This window comes from Ammodytes marinus, assembly GCF_949987685.1.
Source record: "Ammodytes marinus genome assembly, chromosome: 1".
Taxonomy (NCBI): domain Eukaryota; kingdom Metazoa; phylum Chordata; class Actinopteri; order Uranoscopiformes; family Ammodytidae; genus Ammodytes; species Ammodytes marinus.
Window position 1 is genome coordinate 8,188,851 of NC_137230.1, and position 14,607 is coordinate 8,203,457.

General features: G+C 40.0%; 2 protein-coding genes across 4 annotated transcripts in view; one reads left to right on the top strand and one right to left on the bottom strand.

The window, feature by feature from the left end:
- phkb (phosphorylase kinase, beta) overlaps positions 1–12,201 on the bottom strand; it is a 98,445-nt gene extending 86,244 nt beyond the window's left edge. For 2 of the 3 annotated variants that reach the window (XM_080030484.1, XM_080030485.1), the window contains exons 1-2: positions 12,135–12,201; positions 8,785–8,871 (exon numbers count right to left, since the gene is read on the bottom strand). In XM_080030484.1, the coding sequence (XP_079886610.1) occupies positions 8,785–8,871; positions 12,135–12,198 (151 nt within the window). In that variant the 5' untranslated portion in view covers positions 12,199–12,201. Of the gene's footprint in view, positions 1–8,784; positions 8,872–10,673; positions 10,783–12,134 lie in introns of all 3 variants that reach the window. The other variant, XM_080030486.1, reaches the window with a different exon arrangement.
- A 558-nt stretch (positions 12,202–12,759) lies between these two features.
- The window catches only part of itfg1 (integrin alpha FG-GAP repeat containing 1), a 140,467-nt gene continuing 138,619 nt past the window's right edge, over positions 12,760–14,607 (top strand). Inside the window, exons 1-4 of the mRNA XM_080033189.1 lie at positions 12,760–12,970; positions 13,222–13,306; positions 13,466–13,593; positions 14,402–14,459. Of these exons, the coding sequence (XP_079889315.1) occupies positions 12,793–12,970; positions 13,222–13,306; positions 13,466–13,593; positions 14,402–14,459 (449 nt within the window). The 5' untranslated portion in view covers positions 12,760–12,792. The remainder of the gene's footprint in view (positions 12,971–13,221; positions 13,307–13,465; positions 13,594–14,401; positions 14,460–14,607) is intronic.

Below are 14,607 nucleotides of genomic sequence, written 5' to 3' on the forward strand. Positions count from 1 at the left end.
TGGTGTGTCTGTGCCAGTTGGAGGAGAGTGATGTTGCAGTGAGAGAACACACAGACAAATACAGCACAGATTTTCTTCATAGCGCAAATGTGTCTGAATTTAACATATTTTCAAATGTTAAGCGCTAGAAATAGACTTTGTGACCACTTTGTGTTAGTCCAACTTCGGATGGAAATATTCTAAATACGAGAACATGTCGTTCTGTGTAATCATCTCTCACAGTTACTTCTTCTGTCTCAAATCCTTGTCATGCAAAAAAGTACTTGTAAAAAGCCGATTAGAAACCCAGTTATGGTACACATGGCCAAGAAAATCAGCATTTTCTTGGAGAAATCCAGCTGGGGTAAGCAGATTTATTTGTATCCCCTTTGCCTATGACAGAAACCAGGTTTTACTGGAGAAGGCTGGCTGTAAGCCTGGTTCTTTAAGTGCATTTACACACACACTCAACTTAGGTGATCTCCTGGCACCACTGCAAAGTTCACATTTTGATTGATTTTAGAGAATTGATGATTCTTAGAGAAGTCTCTCAACCACTATTGCATGAATTACAATGAATATGGCTAAAGACAATTTTGTCCCACAAAGGGTGAATTTTGAAAGCTTTTGTGATCCCCTGACTTTTCATCTAGTGCCATCACAAAGTTAAAGTTTTGATTTCTCCACTACTTTGGAGTTGTCCACTATGACAAAAGGGCTATCCAAATGATTATATTGCAAAATTAAGCAGAGCATTTCCCACCGAGTTCAGCCCAGTTGCCTTGACTTCTTAATTCACCAGATTAATACTTGTTGGGATGGTTTCAACAGCAAAATATGATTTTTTCGTTGTCTGTGGGAGCATCAGATAGTTTGAAGTGGGGGGAAAAAACGACACCAATTAATTATATTGTCGTTATCCGAATATCTAGAGAGCTCCATGCCCAAGGTCTTTACTTGGGAACATGTTTTATAGAGTGCTTGGCGGCCTTATCAGTGCATCTGATGCATTCATCAGATGCATTTTTATTATTGTATTGTTGTTGCATATTTGAAATAAATTATTCATTCATTCATTCATTCATTACTTGGGAAATACTTCCAGCTGAAGTTGCGCGACAGAGAAAGTCTGACTGCACTAAATGATCGAGCCAAGATAAAGTGAAACGGCTCAAGTTCAGCAGGGTTCAGGCTCAGCATTAGCTACCGAGGACAGAACAACGGATGTGTGCTCTTAATGCGAGCAGATCGGAGCCCTCCAATAATATATGCTGAAATATTACATACTCAAACAGAAGGCCTCCGGGAGAGCCATTTATCCGTTTCACACACGCACACACACACACACTCGCACTCTCACACACACACACACACACACACACACACACACACACACACACACACACACACACACACACACACACACACACACACACACACACACACACACGCACGTACATCCTCCCTCTCCTACTCCTACAGAGGTCCCCTCACCGATGACTAATCTGTCTGGAGGGATCACTTCATTTTTCATCAGAACATTACGCCGGTGCAAATGAAGGGGACATCCATTCTGCGCTGTCGCTTGTTACGGAGCAAAAGAGAGATAGAGAGGGAGAGAATGATAGGGAGAGAGAGATGGAAGGAAGCAGAGATGAGAGAGGGAGAGATGGAAAAGGTCTGTGTGTGAGTGTCTCTGTGTGTGTGTGTGTGTGTGTGTGTGTGTGTGTGTGTGTGTGTGTGTGTGTGTGTGTGTAAAAGGGAAAACAGGGGCTGCATGTGTATCTATGAGTAAAACAAGTGAAAATAATTGGCAATGGGAGAGAGAGACGGGGCAGAAATGTCTCATTCTATATAAGCGTATGAGTGATTGTGCAGGCTATAATTGTGTGTGTGTGTGTGTGTGTGTGTGTGTGTGTGTGTGTGTGTGTGTGTGTGTGTGTGTGTGTGTGTGTGTGTGTGTGTGTGTGTGTGTGTGTGTGTGTGTGTGTGTGTGTGTGTTTAGTAAGATACATATGAGTTAGGTAGAATATTGATAAACCTTGCAGGTACTTCCCCCGGTAAGCATCCAGTATCACACTGATTAAGTGCACACACTTACATGCATACACACACACACACATCTGTATTATTACAAGTCACATACATACCGTATGTAACCCTGGACTTATTAAAGTAACTGTACCCGTCAAGATGAACCATGTGCTACAAATAGGCCCATGTGCAAAGTCAAATATCCTTACCGATTGATTCATCTACAGTATGTGCCCTTGTAAGGACAAATGGTCTTAGCAGTAAATGTGTAATGTGCACAGACGCGCGTTCACACACACACACACACCCACACACACACACACACACACACACACACACACACACACACACTTAGAGACACAGAAACACTGTCCTGATTTATCTGAATTGTTGAGCAGTAATATAGAACAGTGCCTTTGGGTATATGGGCTCACTTTAACTGCGGCTACATTAGTGGTAGAATGTAAAAAGGGTCTAAGATGTATTGGTCATCACACCACCAACATAAACTCTATCCCACATTGGTTAACCTCAAAGTGCTATGTGTCTTGTTGACCACAAGTAGTCGAAATAAACTGTGGTGAATAAATTGATGTCAAATCTCTCATGATAGAATGCGTCTTGTCTTCAGAGTGTGGCTTATGTGCATTCATATCATCGATGTGGCAGTTTAACAGATCCTTTTGCAAACAATGTTGCGGGTCAAACACACCTATGATGATAAACAATTAGCCTTCATAAAGTGATGTAAATAAGTAATGAGTCTGGTTAGTGCTTCGTTCATAGGGCTCCCAAAAAATAATATTGGTTAACAAACTCATTGTTTCTGGTTAAAGTTAAGTTGCAGTCTAAAAAGGAAGTAAACTGTTAAAAAAAGATGTTCAATCAATTTACCCATTGAGTGCTCTGTCTAGCAATTTGTCTGATTGAAGCTGAATATCTGCATTTTGGAGTAACAGTAAAACATGGCTGAAATATAGACGCATTGAAAATAAACCAGTTTGGATTGATCTTTTACTGTTTTACTTGATTTTTTTCCCCTCTGTAACAAAAAATCCAGGTTCACAATATGTATTTAGGCTACGTCAAACGTATTCAAAAAATGTGATGTCACAGAAAGAGAAATGTAGGGTTAGACAGTGAGACCATAAAAGACTCTTTCTGCCTTTTCTCAGGCTAGGATGAACCAATTAAATTTTTTTTGCACATTTATACTACATAGGATCTCAGAATTCATATTCATACACATCATATTCCCACCGGTGAAATAGGCCTTTAAGGTGCTCTGATATGCCACTGCAGTTGGAACTGCAGGGGACTCAAATAGTTCATCTTGTGCAAAACGGTGCTGTGGAAGTCAGGGTTGGCTGCAGAACACAACAGATACAAGAGTGCTGAGCGGAAAGTTTCTCCGGATGCAAATCAAGAACTGTTGTTGGGAGTTTTCTGGCTGGCCATCCATCAAGCTAATGTCCCACTAAATCAGCAGCTAATGTCTCAGACGCACACAGTCTGCTCTTTTACAATGGGCCATTTCACTGCTCCGACAGGCGCGCGAGAAAATGAGAGAAGACGATGAGAAGGGGAAAGAAATACAGGGAGATAGATTGAAAAGAGAAAAAGAAATAAGGGAGAGTGAGAACAAATAACAAGAGTAAGATGATATCTCTAAGGAGAAAAATAAATGGAAACACAACATTTTGATAGCCATTGTTAATGTCGGTCTGCACAATAACTTCTCTGTCTACTCCTGCTGACGCTATCATAATGGTTCCTGCAGTGAAAAAATATTAATATGTAGCATGAGCTAGCTACTACTGCATGAAATATAAAGACACACAAAACTCAACTGTAAGGCACTGTGCATTTTAGGTGCACAGTAGGAGACAAATCATGTTTAAGATTGACTTTTGAGTGCTAAAAACATTTAATTCGCTTTATTTGTTCAAGAAAATTAAATATCAAATGTAGACTGTAACATTCATACTTCACATACATCCATTTGAAAATATTCATGCAAATGTGCACTTTACTCCAACTTTTATGCGCATTCTAACGTTCATATATTCTATGAATTGAAAATATGATCAAAGGAAAGTCATTTTCCACTGAACTTCTGCCTTATTTGCATTACATGGGGAATCAAGCTTGACAGTGCAATCACAGGCCGTGTTGCATCGACAGAACTACTGTACTGCCGGTTGGTCTCAATAGTAATACTGTCACATCCAGTAGCTCATCTGTTGTTTGAATATACAATAATGAAAAATCCCTATTACTGTATTGCCATGAAAACAGTTGTGTTGACAGTACTTTTTTTTCTGAAACAAAATGATGAAAATGTCAAGAAAAGCTCTGTTTTTTACAATTATTAAAACAAGTAAAAGCAACTGACATCCTCCAACAATTCTCTTATTTTTCGACTTCTAATACAGTATCTGTAGTTAAACTTGTTTACAGTGGTGGCTGTCGCAGGGCTCAAGTCATTGGAACATAACAAACTGACCTCAACTGACCATAACTGTTTAAGCACAGCAATACACAAGGCAGTGTGAGTGAGAGAGAAAGAAAAAGCAACAGAAAGAAAGAGCCAGGAAGAAAAATAATGGCAGCAAAGAAATGAAAAAGTGAGCGAAGCAAAAACAACCCGAATAACCTTATGTTTGTAGCAAAAAGCCCATAATAACAGTAGGGGGAAAAAAGCTTAATCTTTGTGAGCCATACGGAGGACTGATAGTGCCTTCATGCCTTCCAGTATTATCAGGAAGCCAGGCTAAGTCAATGGAGTGTGGCCGCATTGCCACATAAATAAGAAACCACGGGGAAGTGAGGGAGTGAAAGAGGATAGGAGGAAAACAGAGAGAAAGAGATCACGATGGAGTGATGAAGCGAGAGAAATGGAGGTAATCGTCCTTGTGGTATTTTTCTCGTTCTCCATAACACAAATCAAGTCACTACGGCACTGTGAGCTTAAAGCCACTGGGGGCAGCTTTTTACCAACCGAAAGACAGACGCAAATGAGAAAGAAGTATAATTTAAACTGGTTTGATTTGTCATTATCACCCCTGTACCTCACCCCTCTCTCCACCCCTCTTTTCTCCCCCTACAGTGAAAATAAGCAGGTATATTGGCAGGCAGGTCTGGGTGCCTGAGATAATGGTGTTGGCATTGTTCCCCGGCTAGAATTGGACAAGCGCTTCCAGCCCGCCACCCAACACAACAATTAAACAAGCCCCCAATGTTCGACGCCGCCTTTCCGACACACACTGCAATCTGGCCCAGGGCTTTTTTTTTTTTTTGTAGGCTATATACGCTGCGCTCGCTGATAGCAGCAAATCAGTTCCAACTCAGAGCTATACACCTGTTGCACACTAAGCTCTTAGTCTTATTGTCTTCTGTCATTTTACAAATACACAGACACACACACACCTGCACACACACACACACACATACACACACATCTTACACCCGGCAACCATACAAAAATTATGGTACATAACACCCACCCACACACACACAGGCACACACACACATACACACACACACACATCCATCCACACACACACACACACACACACACACACACACTGACACAGGAGCACACACACACAAGTTGCCCTGTCCTAATCAGCACAGACCAATGGGCTGTGTCATATCTGCGGGAAGAGTGTTTCTACTATGAGATAGGAGCATGTGGCTCAGAACAGCATTAACAATCATTCACATCCACACCTGGGGTAGGCTAGAGGCAGAAACCCTTTTTAAAATTGTAAAATGAAACAACATGACACACACACACACACACAAACACACAAACGCACGCACGCACGCACGCACGCACACACAAACGCACGCACGCACGCACGCACACACACACACACACACGAGCGCTTACTTACTGCTGGCAAAAGCTGCGGTTTATAAAGTCTTAAGTAAAATCCCACAGCCTGAGCCAAATCCCGACCCAAAGCTGTAATTTGTCGGTTTTGTCTCAACAAATGTGATTTTTATTTTGCACTGTTCATAGCTTCATACATGTGAAATCACTTTGACGTTATTTTTGTATATTGATTCATACTGAAATAGGATCAAAAACATCTAAAATGTGGTTGTATTGACATTCTAGGTCTGCGAAATATACAGAAGGAATGAAGAGATGACGTGAGTAACACTTGTTTAACTGACTACTGTGATTCACTTTAACACATTGTGTAGCTCTGAGCTTCTATGTGAGTGTGACTTGATTCCATTTGGATCCAGTTAATGACTCGTTAACCCGCAACTGTTTAAATTTCCAGCAAGTAGTCGCCACCAACCCAGTCAATGCAAGTAAGCTGAGAGAAGAGGTTCAGAGTCGACCATTTCAAACACACATCATCACAACTGGTGGAACTGCAACAAAGTGTGCTGTGTGTGTGAACTGCACTTTGCCACCTATATCCACATGATGATTTTGAATTATTGAAGAAGTACAGAAGAAGTCCAGCCATTCAATATCTAACCTTAAAGTAACTTGATTCAAACTATGTTGGGTGAAACGTGTGTCCATCTTCCCTTTCCAACCTGACTGTGACTGACATTTTTTTGCAGCGGGCGATGATGAGCCTCCACAATTGCTAAGAGACCCTGTAGCCTAGATAAATAGCAGGTCAAGGTGCACTTCTGCAAAAAAATCAAAGCTGGGAAAAAAAAGCCAATTTAGGTCACCTTAAAATAGCTCTCAGCTCAAGGTCACTGCAAAGACAAAGCCATGTCTCTTTGTATGTTATAGGTCATTCATTAAATGTCACAGGTAGAGGCACTGATGAGCTCCAAGCAGCAATGACATGGGTTCATGTGCTTTTTTCGACAGGACTGTGTACACCAGTTATAAGAACTAAACGCACAATTTTCTGACTTCTGCAACTGCACACAAACAGCTTAAAAGAATACCTGATGTCACACACATTGCAGTAAAAAGGAACAGAAACCGTAAAAGAAAATGTAATGAACTTAAAAAACTCTCCCGGGGGCACGCTGAGATGTTTTTGCTGTATCCTATAGTACATTTGTTTGTCACTTTAACAATAGCCACATAGAAAAGCCAAGCCCGTGTCCACAATGGCAGTATCAGCGCTGATCCTCGGAGAGAACATCCTGAGCCGTATTAGCAGAACTCCAGCAGCCACACACAGCCAGAGGCAACACATGATCCTGCCCTCTGCACACTACAAGCAAGCGCTATCTGCTTAGCAGGAGTGCTCTGTTTGGCCTAACCCCTCTCATGCTCTCTGGCTCTACTGATATTGATTTTACTCGACAAGTAAAAAAGGGGAAAAAAAAGAGAGTGTGAATCTGGTTAAGCAGCATTTTTCAGCGACTAGCATTTGCTGTCATTCCGCGTTTGGCTTTGATAACACCAGCAAACAAGCTGCACACTTTACATCAATTCAAATTCCCAATATACATATATCTAACTGACTTTCAAAACAAGATAACTTAGCCATGTATACAAGTCTCTCTTGAGAATGAGCCCCCGTGACTCAATGAGATTACCTGTGTAAATAAAGGTTAAATAGAATATTAAAACATGTGTCCTCTCACTAAGGTATGCAAACTGCTGCAGACACTTCTTCTAGTATACTCACAGCACATAGTTTGACTTGTCACACGCAGGTGTGACTAATAGGATTAATAAGGAGTGCATTCAAACTGGCACGCCAAAGTGGAACGGAACCATTGTTTATGCCATTAGTTCCACCTGTGCTTTTTTATGAAATGACAAGTCAAAACTTCTGCCATGTGAAGGGCCTATCATTAAACTGACACATTTCCATTTATAGTGGGTAGACAGCACATTTGACAGCAATTTGCTACCACTTCAAATTGTGTTTAACTTTCTTCCTGCCTAATGTGATGGAAATAATATAATATCAGAAATATTTCACACTTAATTGAGTTTCTTAGGATGGAATCTTAACATCGAGGAGGCTATAAGTTTGGCCGTGTGGGAGTTGACTGTGATTTCTTTATTTGTACTTGGAGGTAGAACACACACGAACACACACACACACACACACACACACACACACACACACACACACACACACACACACACACACACACACACACACACACACACACACACACACACACACACACACACACACACACACACATTGGTATTGTGTGCACATATCCCGTGCATGTGTGTGTTGTTGCCTCAATGCTGAATGCAAAGGCCACATAGACAGTACAGCATGTGGGTAAGGACAGTGTGTGTGTGTGTGTGTGTGTGTGTGTGTGTGTGTGTGTGTGTTACGACGTGTGGACCAAACCGTGACACACAGGCAAACATCCACATTGCCTCTACATGCCCTATACCCAAGGCTCATATCCTTGTTAGAAAGCCCCTGACAGCCCTGTGAGATATGTATTACAGTAACTCCCACATGATCCCTTGTGGGCTTCCCAATCACAAACACTAGCAGCTGACTTCAGACCAGTGCCAAGCCAAGCTATGGCACCTCATGTGAAATGAATATCGGGTCAGTGCATGCTGGGTAAATCTATTCTGTATCACACTGGATAGAGCCCATGCCTTGATTACATCTTGCCATGTCCCTCCAAACTATATATTGCACGTCTACGAGATGTGATCACTATAACCAAGGCTGCAATTTGAGGATATTGGCAAAAACAACAGCAAGCTTCATGATAGCAAACATACGCCCGACACAGTACTATCATACTATTATTGATAGCTTCTGAATAGTTAACATGTGTTCTTACCGGCATTGTAGTAGCGCTCCAGCTTCTCCCATGTGGGCTCATCCTCACGCGGGAGACTGGACAGTTTGAGAGGCTCATAGATGGAACCTGAGGAAGGGCACATCTGTTACATACAAACTCTAGAAGTGTTAGCTAGGCAGATATTCACCTAAAACTATCTTTTTTAAATTCATGCCTGATATAAAAATCTCTCAATACTGTCTTGTAACCTTTACAAACAATATGTCATAATGACTAAACAGGATTAAGGTTAACTGGATATTAATGTTGTGACCCCCTTTCTGTTTCCAAAATTGAGGCAATACTTTAAATTAATATATTCCACCATGTTGCTGAAAAAAGGAAAGCATATGCAGTTAGCAGTAGCAAATACTTTAATATGTCCATCAAAGTTGTGCATTTCAAATTTAAAGGTGCTCCGAGGAATTTTCAGTTTACGTTCATTATTGCACCCCCTTTGGACAAAAGCGGTAGCGTTTTTACAAACCCTATTATGTATTTATATTTTTTCAAAAGTTACTCGTAGCACCTTTAATAATATGAGAAAAATGCTAATAAAACACATGCCATCAGTCAATGCTTTTCACTGCAACAAACCGCATCACAAAGGGCTAAGCACACAAAACAAAATTCAGTGCGGGAGCTAGATACTCAGATATTAGCATGGCTCTCCACTGGATATTTCCTAAAGTTTTCCTCTGAGCTGGGAGAGAGAGAGAGAGAGCCGGAGCTTCAGGGAAACCCCTATCTGTTCGACTTTCTCTGTTCTCAGACACTTTTTCACTTTGCTGAGATTTGCATTTTAATAGGTTCGACCTTGGGTCAATACCACAGGTACTGAAATATTCACATGCTGCCTGATATTAGCATAATTTCCATCAGCTTAAAAGTTGCAGGGGGAACAAAGCCAATCCATCTTTCTTTAAAGATTAACACTTTAAAAAAAGGACGTCGAGGAAGTCCAATATTCTAATTTTAACTTCTAACAGGAGATCAAATAAATGTGGCTAGTAGTCGTAGTTCAGCTTTTAAACAATCCCACGGCTAGCTTCAGCCATGCAGACCGCTATCACCATTAAATATGTGTTATATTACTTTATTAATGCTATATGTATTCTGTGTCACTTCTAGGTAGCTCATGCTCACTGAGGAGGAACAAGGAGATTATTCGTACAGTTTAAGACGCAGTGTTAACTCAACAGTATGACCTCAAGTTAAAGAGATTCCTGTAGAATAAATGTTTCAGCCATTAAACTAAAAGTTAATGAGGGCACTGCAGTGGTTCTTCCATCCACATGCCAATGGTGTTATGTTATTGTCTTCCAAAGCTAAATGCGCTTTCTAAAGCTCTGTTTTTGATTCTTTGCAATATCAGATCTCAAGGGCAATTTACTACCTTGTATTCTGTATTGTTGCTGATTTTTTTTTCTATTTTACTTGTATATTGCATATTTTCATGTTTCTTTCTTGGCATTCAGTCTGTGGAAAACAAAGGAATAATTTCATTGTATGACTGAGAACAGGTTTCTTATTGTGAATATGACAATAAACACTTTGAATCTTGAATCTTTGTTATGTTGTGATCTCCACACAGCTGATTACACTCATAATCAGGAAATAAAAGAACCAATATTAAACAAAGAATAATCAAAGTTCACAAAAGAAAATGTTTTAAACAATGATAAGAAGCCTATTTGTGATTCCCAGTACACAGTATATGAAGGCAAACCTGTGAACTTGAAATATGTATTTAGTGATCTACAATAAGCTTTGCATGTCCATATAACCAACATGTTTTGTTCTTGTGATCATTACCCGTGTCCTTTCCTTCCTCATGTGTGTGGCTGTGACTGCATTGTTTCCCCCTAAGTTCTGCTGCCACTACTTACCGATTCTGCGAACTTTCTGATGCGACCGGGCCTTCGGAGACACCAAGACCGCCATGATTCTCAAAAGGTGAAATTAAGGCCAATCGTCTCCCTCAGCTAAATCAAAAATCTACAGCAATTCACAGGAAGGCGTTAGCAGCACAGAGTTAGATCTCAAGACATGCATGCATGATTCAATAATTAATTACACCCTGGGTGATGATGATGACCATGATGGATATTGTGTGTGAGGAATTTAAATGCATTGTATTTGCTAGGGAATGCAAGTTATTGGAACCCCTTGGGAAAAAACATAGTCATGGTGAATTACTATATGACAGTAGTGTAATTATGAGAAGAACTGAAGCAGAACTGCCTTTACTAAATCAGGAGTGCGATCGAGAATTTGTGCTTGATATTAATTGCTATGATCTTAAATGCTGATCTGCAGTGATAAAATCAGTTAAAGGTCACCTAGTATGCAGAAGTAGTAGGCTATGTATGTATTATTTTTTTATTTTTTTTGTTTGTTAGATAATCCTAGTCAGATTCCTCTCCTCTTATGATGTTATAAGGGGGGAAGCCACGCCCCACTCGTTAAAAAATAGGAGATTTAGCAATGGCACTGTGATACAAATAAAGGGTTTTTGGACACTATACAATAAAAGCAGTTCCTAGTTAGAAACCCAAATTAATATATTGAACCTGAAAATGAGCATTATATGTGACCTTTAAATTGTCATTATATTTGCTTATATAGCCTAATAGTGTTTCTCTCTCTCTTTGCAAACTGCATGTGAGTATAGGCCAATACAATATTTAACAATTCTCAAACAATTATTACAGTTATTAAGACAACTACATTATGCATGGAAAATCTTATCTATATTCAGGACACCAAAAGATGAACTAAAGCAAGAAAAGTAGCCAACAGGTACTGGAAGAGCAGCCTACATGTAAATGGCCAAGGCTACCGATGTATTATTTTGCTGTAGGCTACCCCAACAACGTGAGTATGATTGGAAAGAGCTAGCCATAATCGATGGTCTGTTGTCTCTTATTTCAAATTAAATGAATTGATGTGATGATAGACAAGTTGCCTTGACGTTGTTAATATCCTTCGAAGTTTTAGTGGTGTCACTTTCCTTGGAGTGCCAGGCTGTTAAGTGCAGCCTCCACACAGGCCCTCTCATGCAGGAAACACACACACAGTCACTCATGCTGAGAAATAACAGCATGTAGACCTGATGAGGAGCTCTTTAAATAGCTCCCCAGTGCTGCACATGTGCACCTCTGACCTTTTCATGCTTGTAGGCTAACGCCAGGCATTGCATTGGGCAACTTAAATTGTCAGTTCAAATCCAATGCTAACCCCGTGTACAGCGGCTTTACGGACAGACGGTCTCACACAAGCACAAGCACGACAAAGGCAATCGGCCGCCACACAATGTATGATGTGACATGCAAAATGAGAAGTCAGACCTGATCTTTTTGATCGGGCTTTGAATTCCAGGAGTTTCCAGCCGACATCTGCCAGGCTCGCCATGTTTACAATGTGTCAAATGAGTTGCGAAGTGTCAGGACTTCCTATGTTATACTTCAAAATAAAACGGTGGCCGTAAAGCTCCCGCTCAACTTTCGTTATGAACGACTCAGTTCTAAAAAGGAAATAATAGGAATGCCTTTTATGAGACAATTGATTACAGTTGGAGCAGCGTTTCATGTCGAATTGATGAATATGAATGTCCCGTATATTTTGCAATGTGTTGAGTAACCGTCCAGCTTGATGAACAGTACACATTTATTCTGAAAGACAGGATTATTATTTTCCGGTTAGCGCTCTCTAGCTTGATTCAGCTGTCAAACGTCAAACTACCCCGGAGCACGGCACTGACGTAAACCAGGAAACTCTAATATTGCACTTCTCCCCCCATATATAATTACACAAATACTTCCACTATATTATAAAACAGTGAAATAATAGAGAAGATGCGTACATTTTAAAACAATAGCCTATATGTAATGAAATCCGTCGTGTAATAACAACAACTGCTGTTTCAACCCTGCCATAAAGCTGTGTGCCGTATTGCAGTGCAGTCATCTGGTGTTGTTGTGAGCAGGAGCTGTATAAGCTAGCAGGATGTGGATATTAAACTTAAACGTTTTGGCGTTTTTGTTACTTTTTTCGGGGCAGTATAAGACATTTGCTCTTCAGGATGTAACGGCGGACCTTTTCGGCGCCGAAAACTATGGAACTGTGGCAGCGTTTGGGGATTTCTACGCGGATAAACAGACTGACATGTTCATCATCAGAGAGCGTATGTTGCTATATCCACTGTGTCAGTTGTGTTAGCCACACCATTAACATTTTACAAACACGTAGCCTACTGCTGCTACTGGGCAATGTTTGGAATGTCGCAATAATTATGGACACAAATTGTACCTTGATTATAACTACATACGCTACATGGTGTCAAAAGCATGGCTATTTGCTTAGAATTCCCTTATCTTTATGTCTAAGCTACTGAATGGGTGTGTCTGACATGTCCATGTTGACTTACTATTTCAGAGTCTGAAGTGGTGATATTCTTGGCTGACTCGAAGCCACCATACTTCAAGCCCAAAGTGCACATCACCAAGGATATTTTGCCAAGGTATGCTACAGGCTAAATGGTTTTTTTCTTTATAATTTCAGTTTAAACGTTATTTGAAATGTATTTAGAGTAAAATGTTGTAGGCTACATAGCCTATATATAAAAAGAGAATATGTCATTGGCTGTCATGTTAATGGGACTATGTGTTCTCATGTTCAGTGACACAGTCATCACCAGTGTGGTCCCTGGTGACTATGATGGAGACTCTCAGATGGATGTCCTCCTCACAGCTGAGATCAGCTCCAGGACAACTGTCTTCATCTTCTGGGGACACAACCAGACATTAGGTAAGACCTCTGACAGGTGCTGAGGGTGGGTCCATATCATCTGATGGGCCCCAGTATAATAATAATAATAATAATAATAATAATAATAATAATAATAATAATAATAATAATAATAATAATAATAATAGTAATAATATATGAATGTATTTTGTTTGTCAGTTTACTCTAATTTGTTTAAAAAAACATTTTAAATTGTGACTACTTTAATTTAACTCTTTACAGCAGTAAAATAAGTACACAGCTTCCTCAAAATCTATACAGGCCCCCTTTTATTTACTATAGGTCCGTTTTCGAGCAGGACATTTTGGCATCTCACTATAGGGAAAGGAAATGTGTAAACAATTTTGATTCATATAATTGACTTGTTTCAGGGTATGAGTATTGTCCATCTTAGCTCACACTGTTCTGGCTCATTGGGACACACGAATGGGACCGAGCTATTGTTAATTCAATTGTTTCCGCAAACCGCTGGTTTGTAACTTAAAACATAAACCAAGACACACATAATTAACATTAAATACCAGAGTTACAAACTCATTACCAAGTGTTTTATGTGAGCGTTATAACACTGTGTAGGTTCTCTATTTAAGGAACCCTTTCCTGCTAAACAGGCAAAATGAAAATAAAATAAATATGTCATTACTCTTTTCTTGACCATCAGAATATTGTATTCATCTTTGTTCATAGGTGTTGACATTAGAACCAAGTCAAATCTGCTCAGCCTGATTTTCCCACTGATTTTCAGTGTTGTGTTAATTAGTAAACCAAGCATTACTCAGCGCCTGTCAAATGTGTTCCTTTTCTGCAGATATCAGTGGCTATCTCAAGCTGAACAAGACCTTTCTGGATCAACCTCTTATTATGGAGTAAGTATCAATCTGAATGGAGTTTACTTTAGAGGATTTTCTTATAAGTATGGCCATGGACAACGGAATGTGCCTCATGTTAAGTTTTATCAGATTTGCACGAGTCCAATCAAATAGGCTATGTTTTAACATATTGTTCCATGTCAAA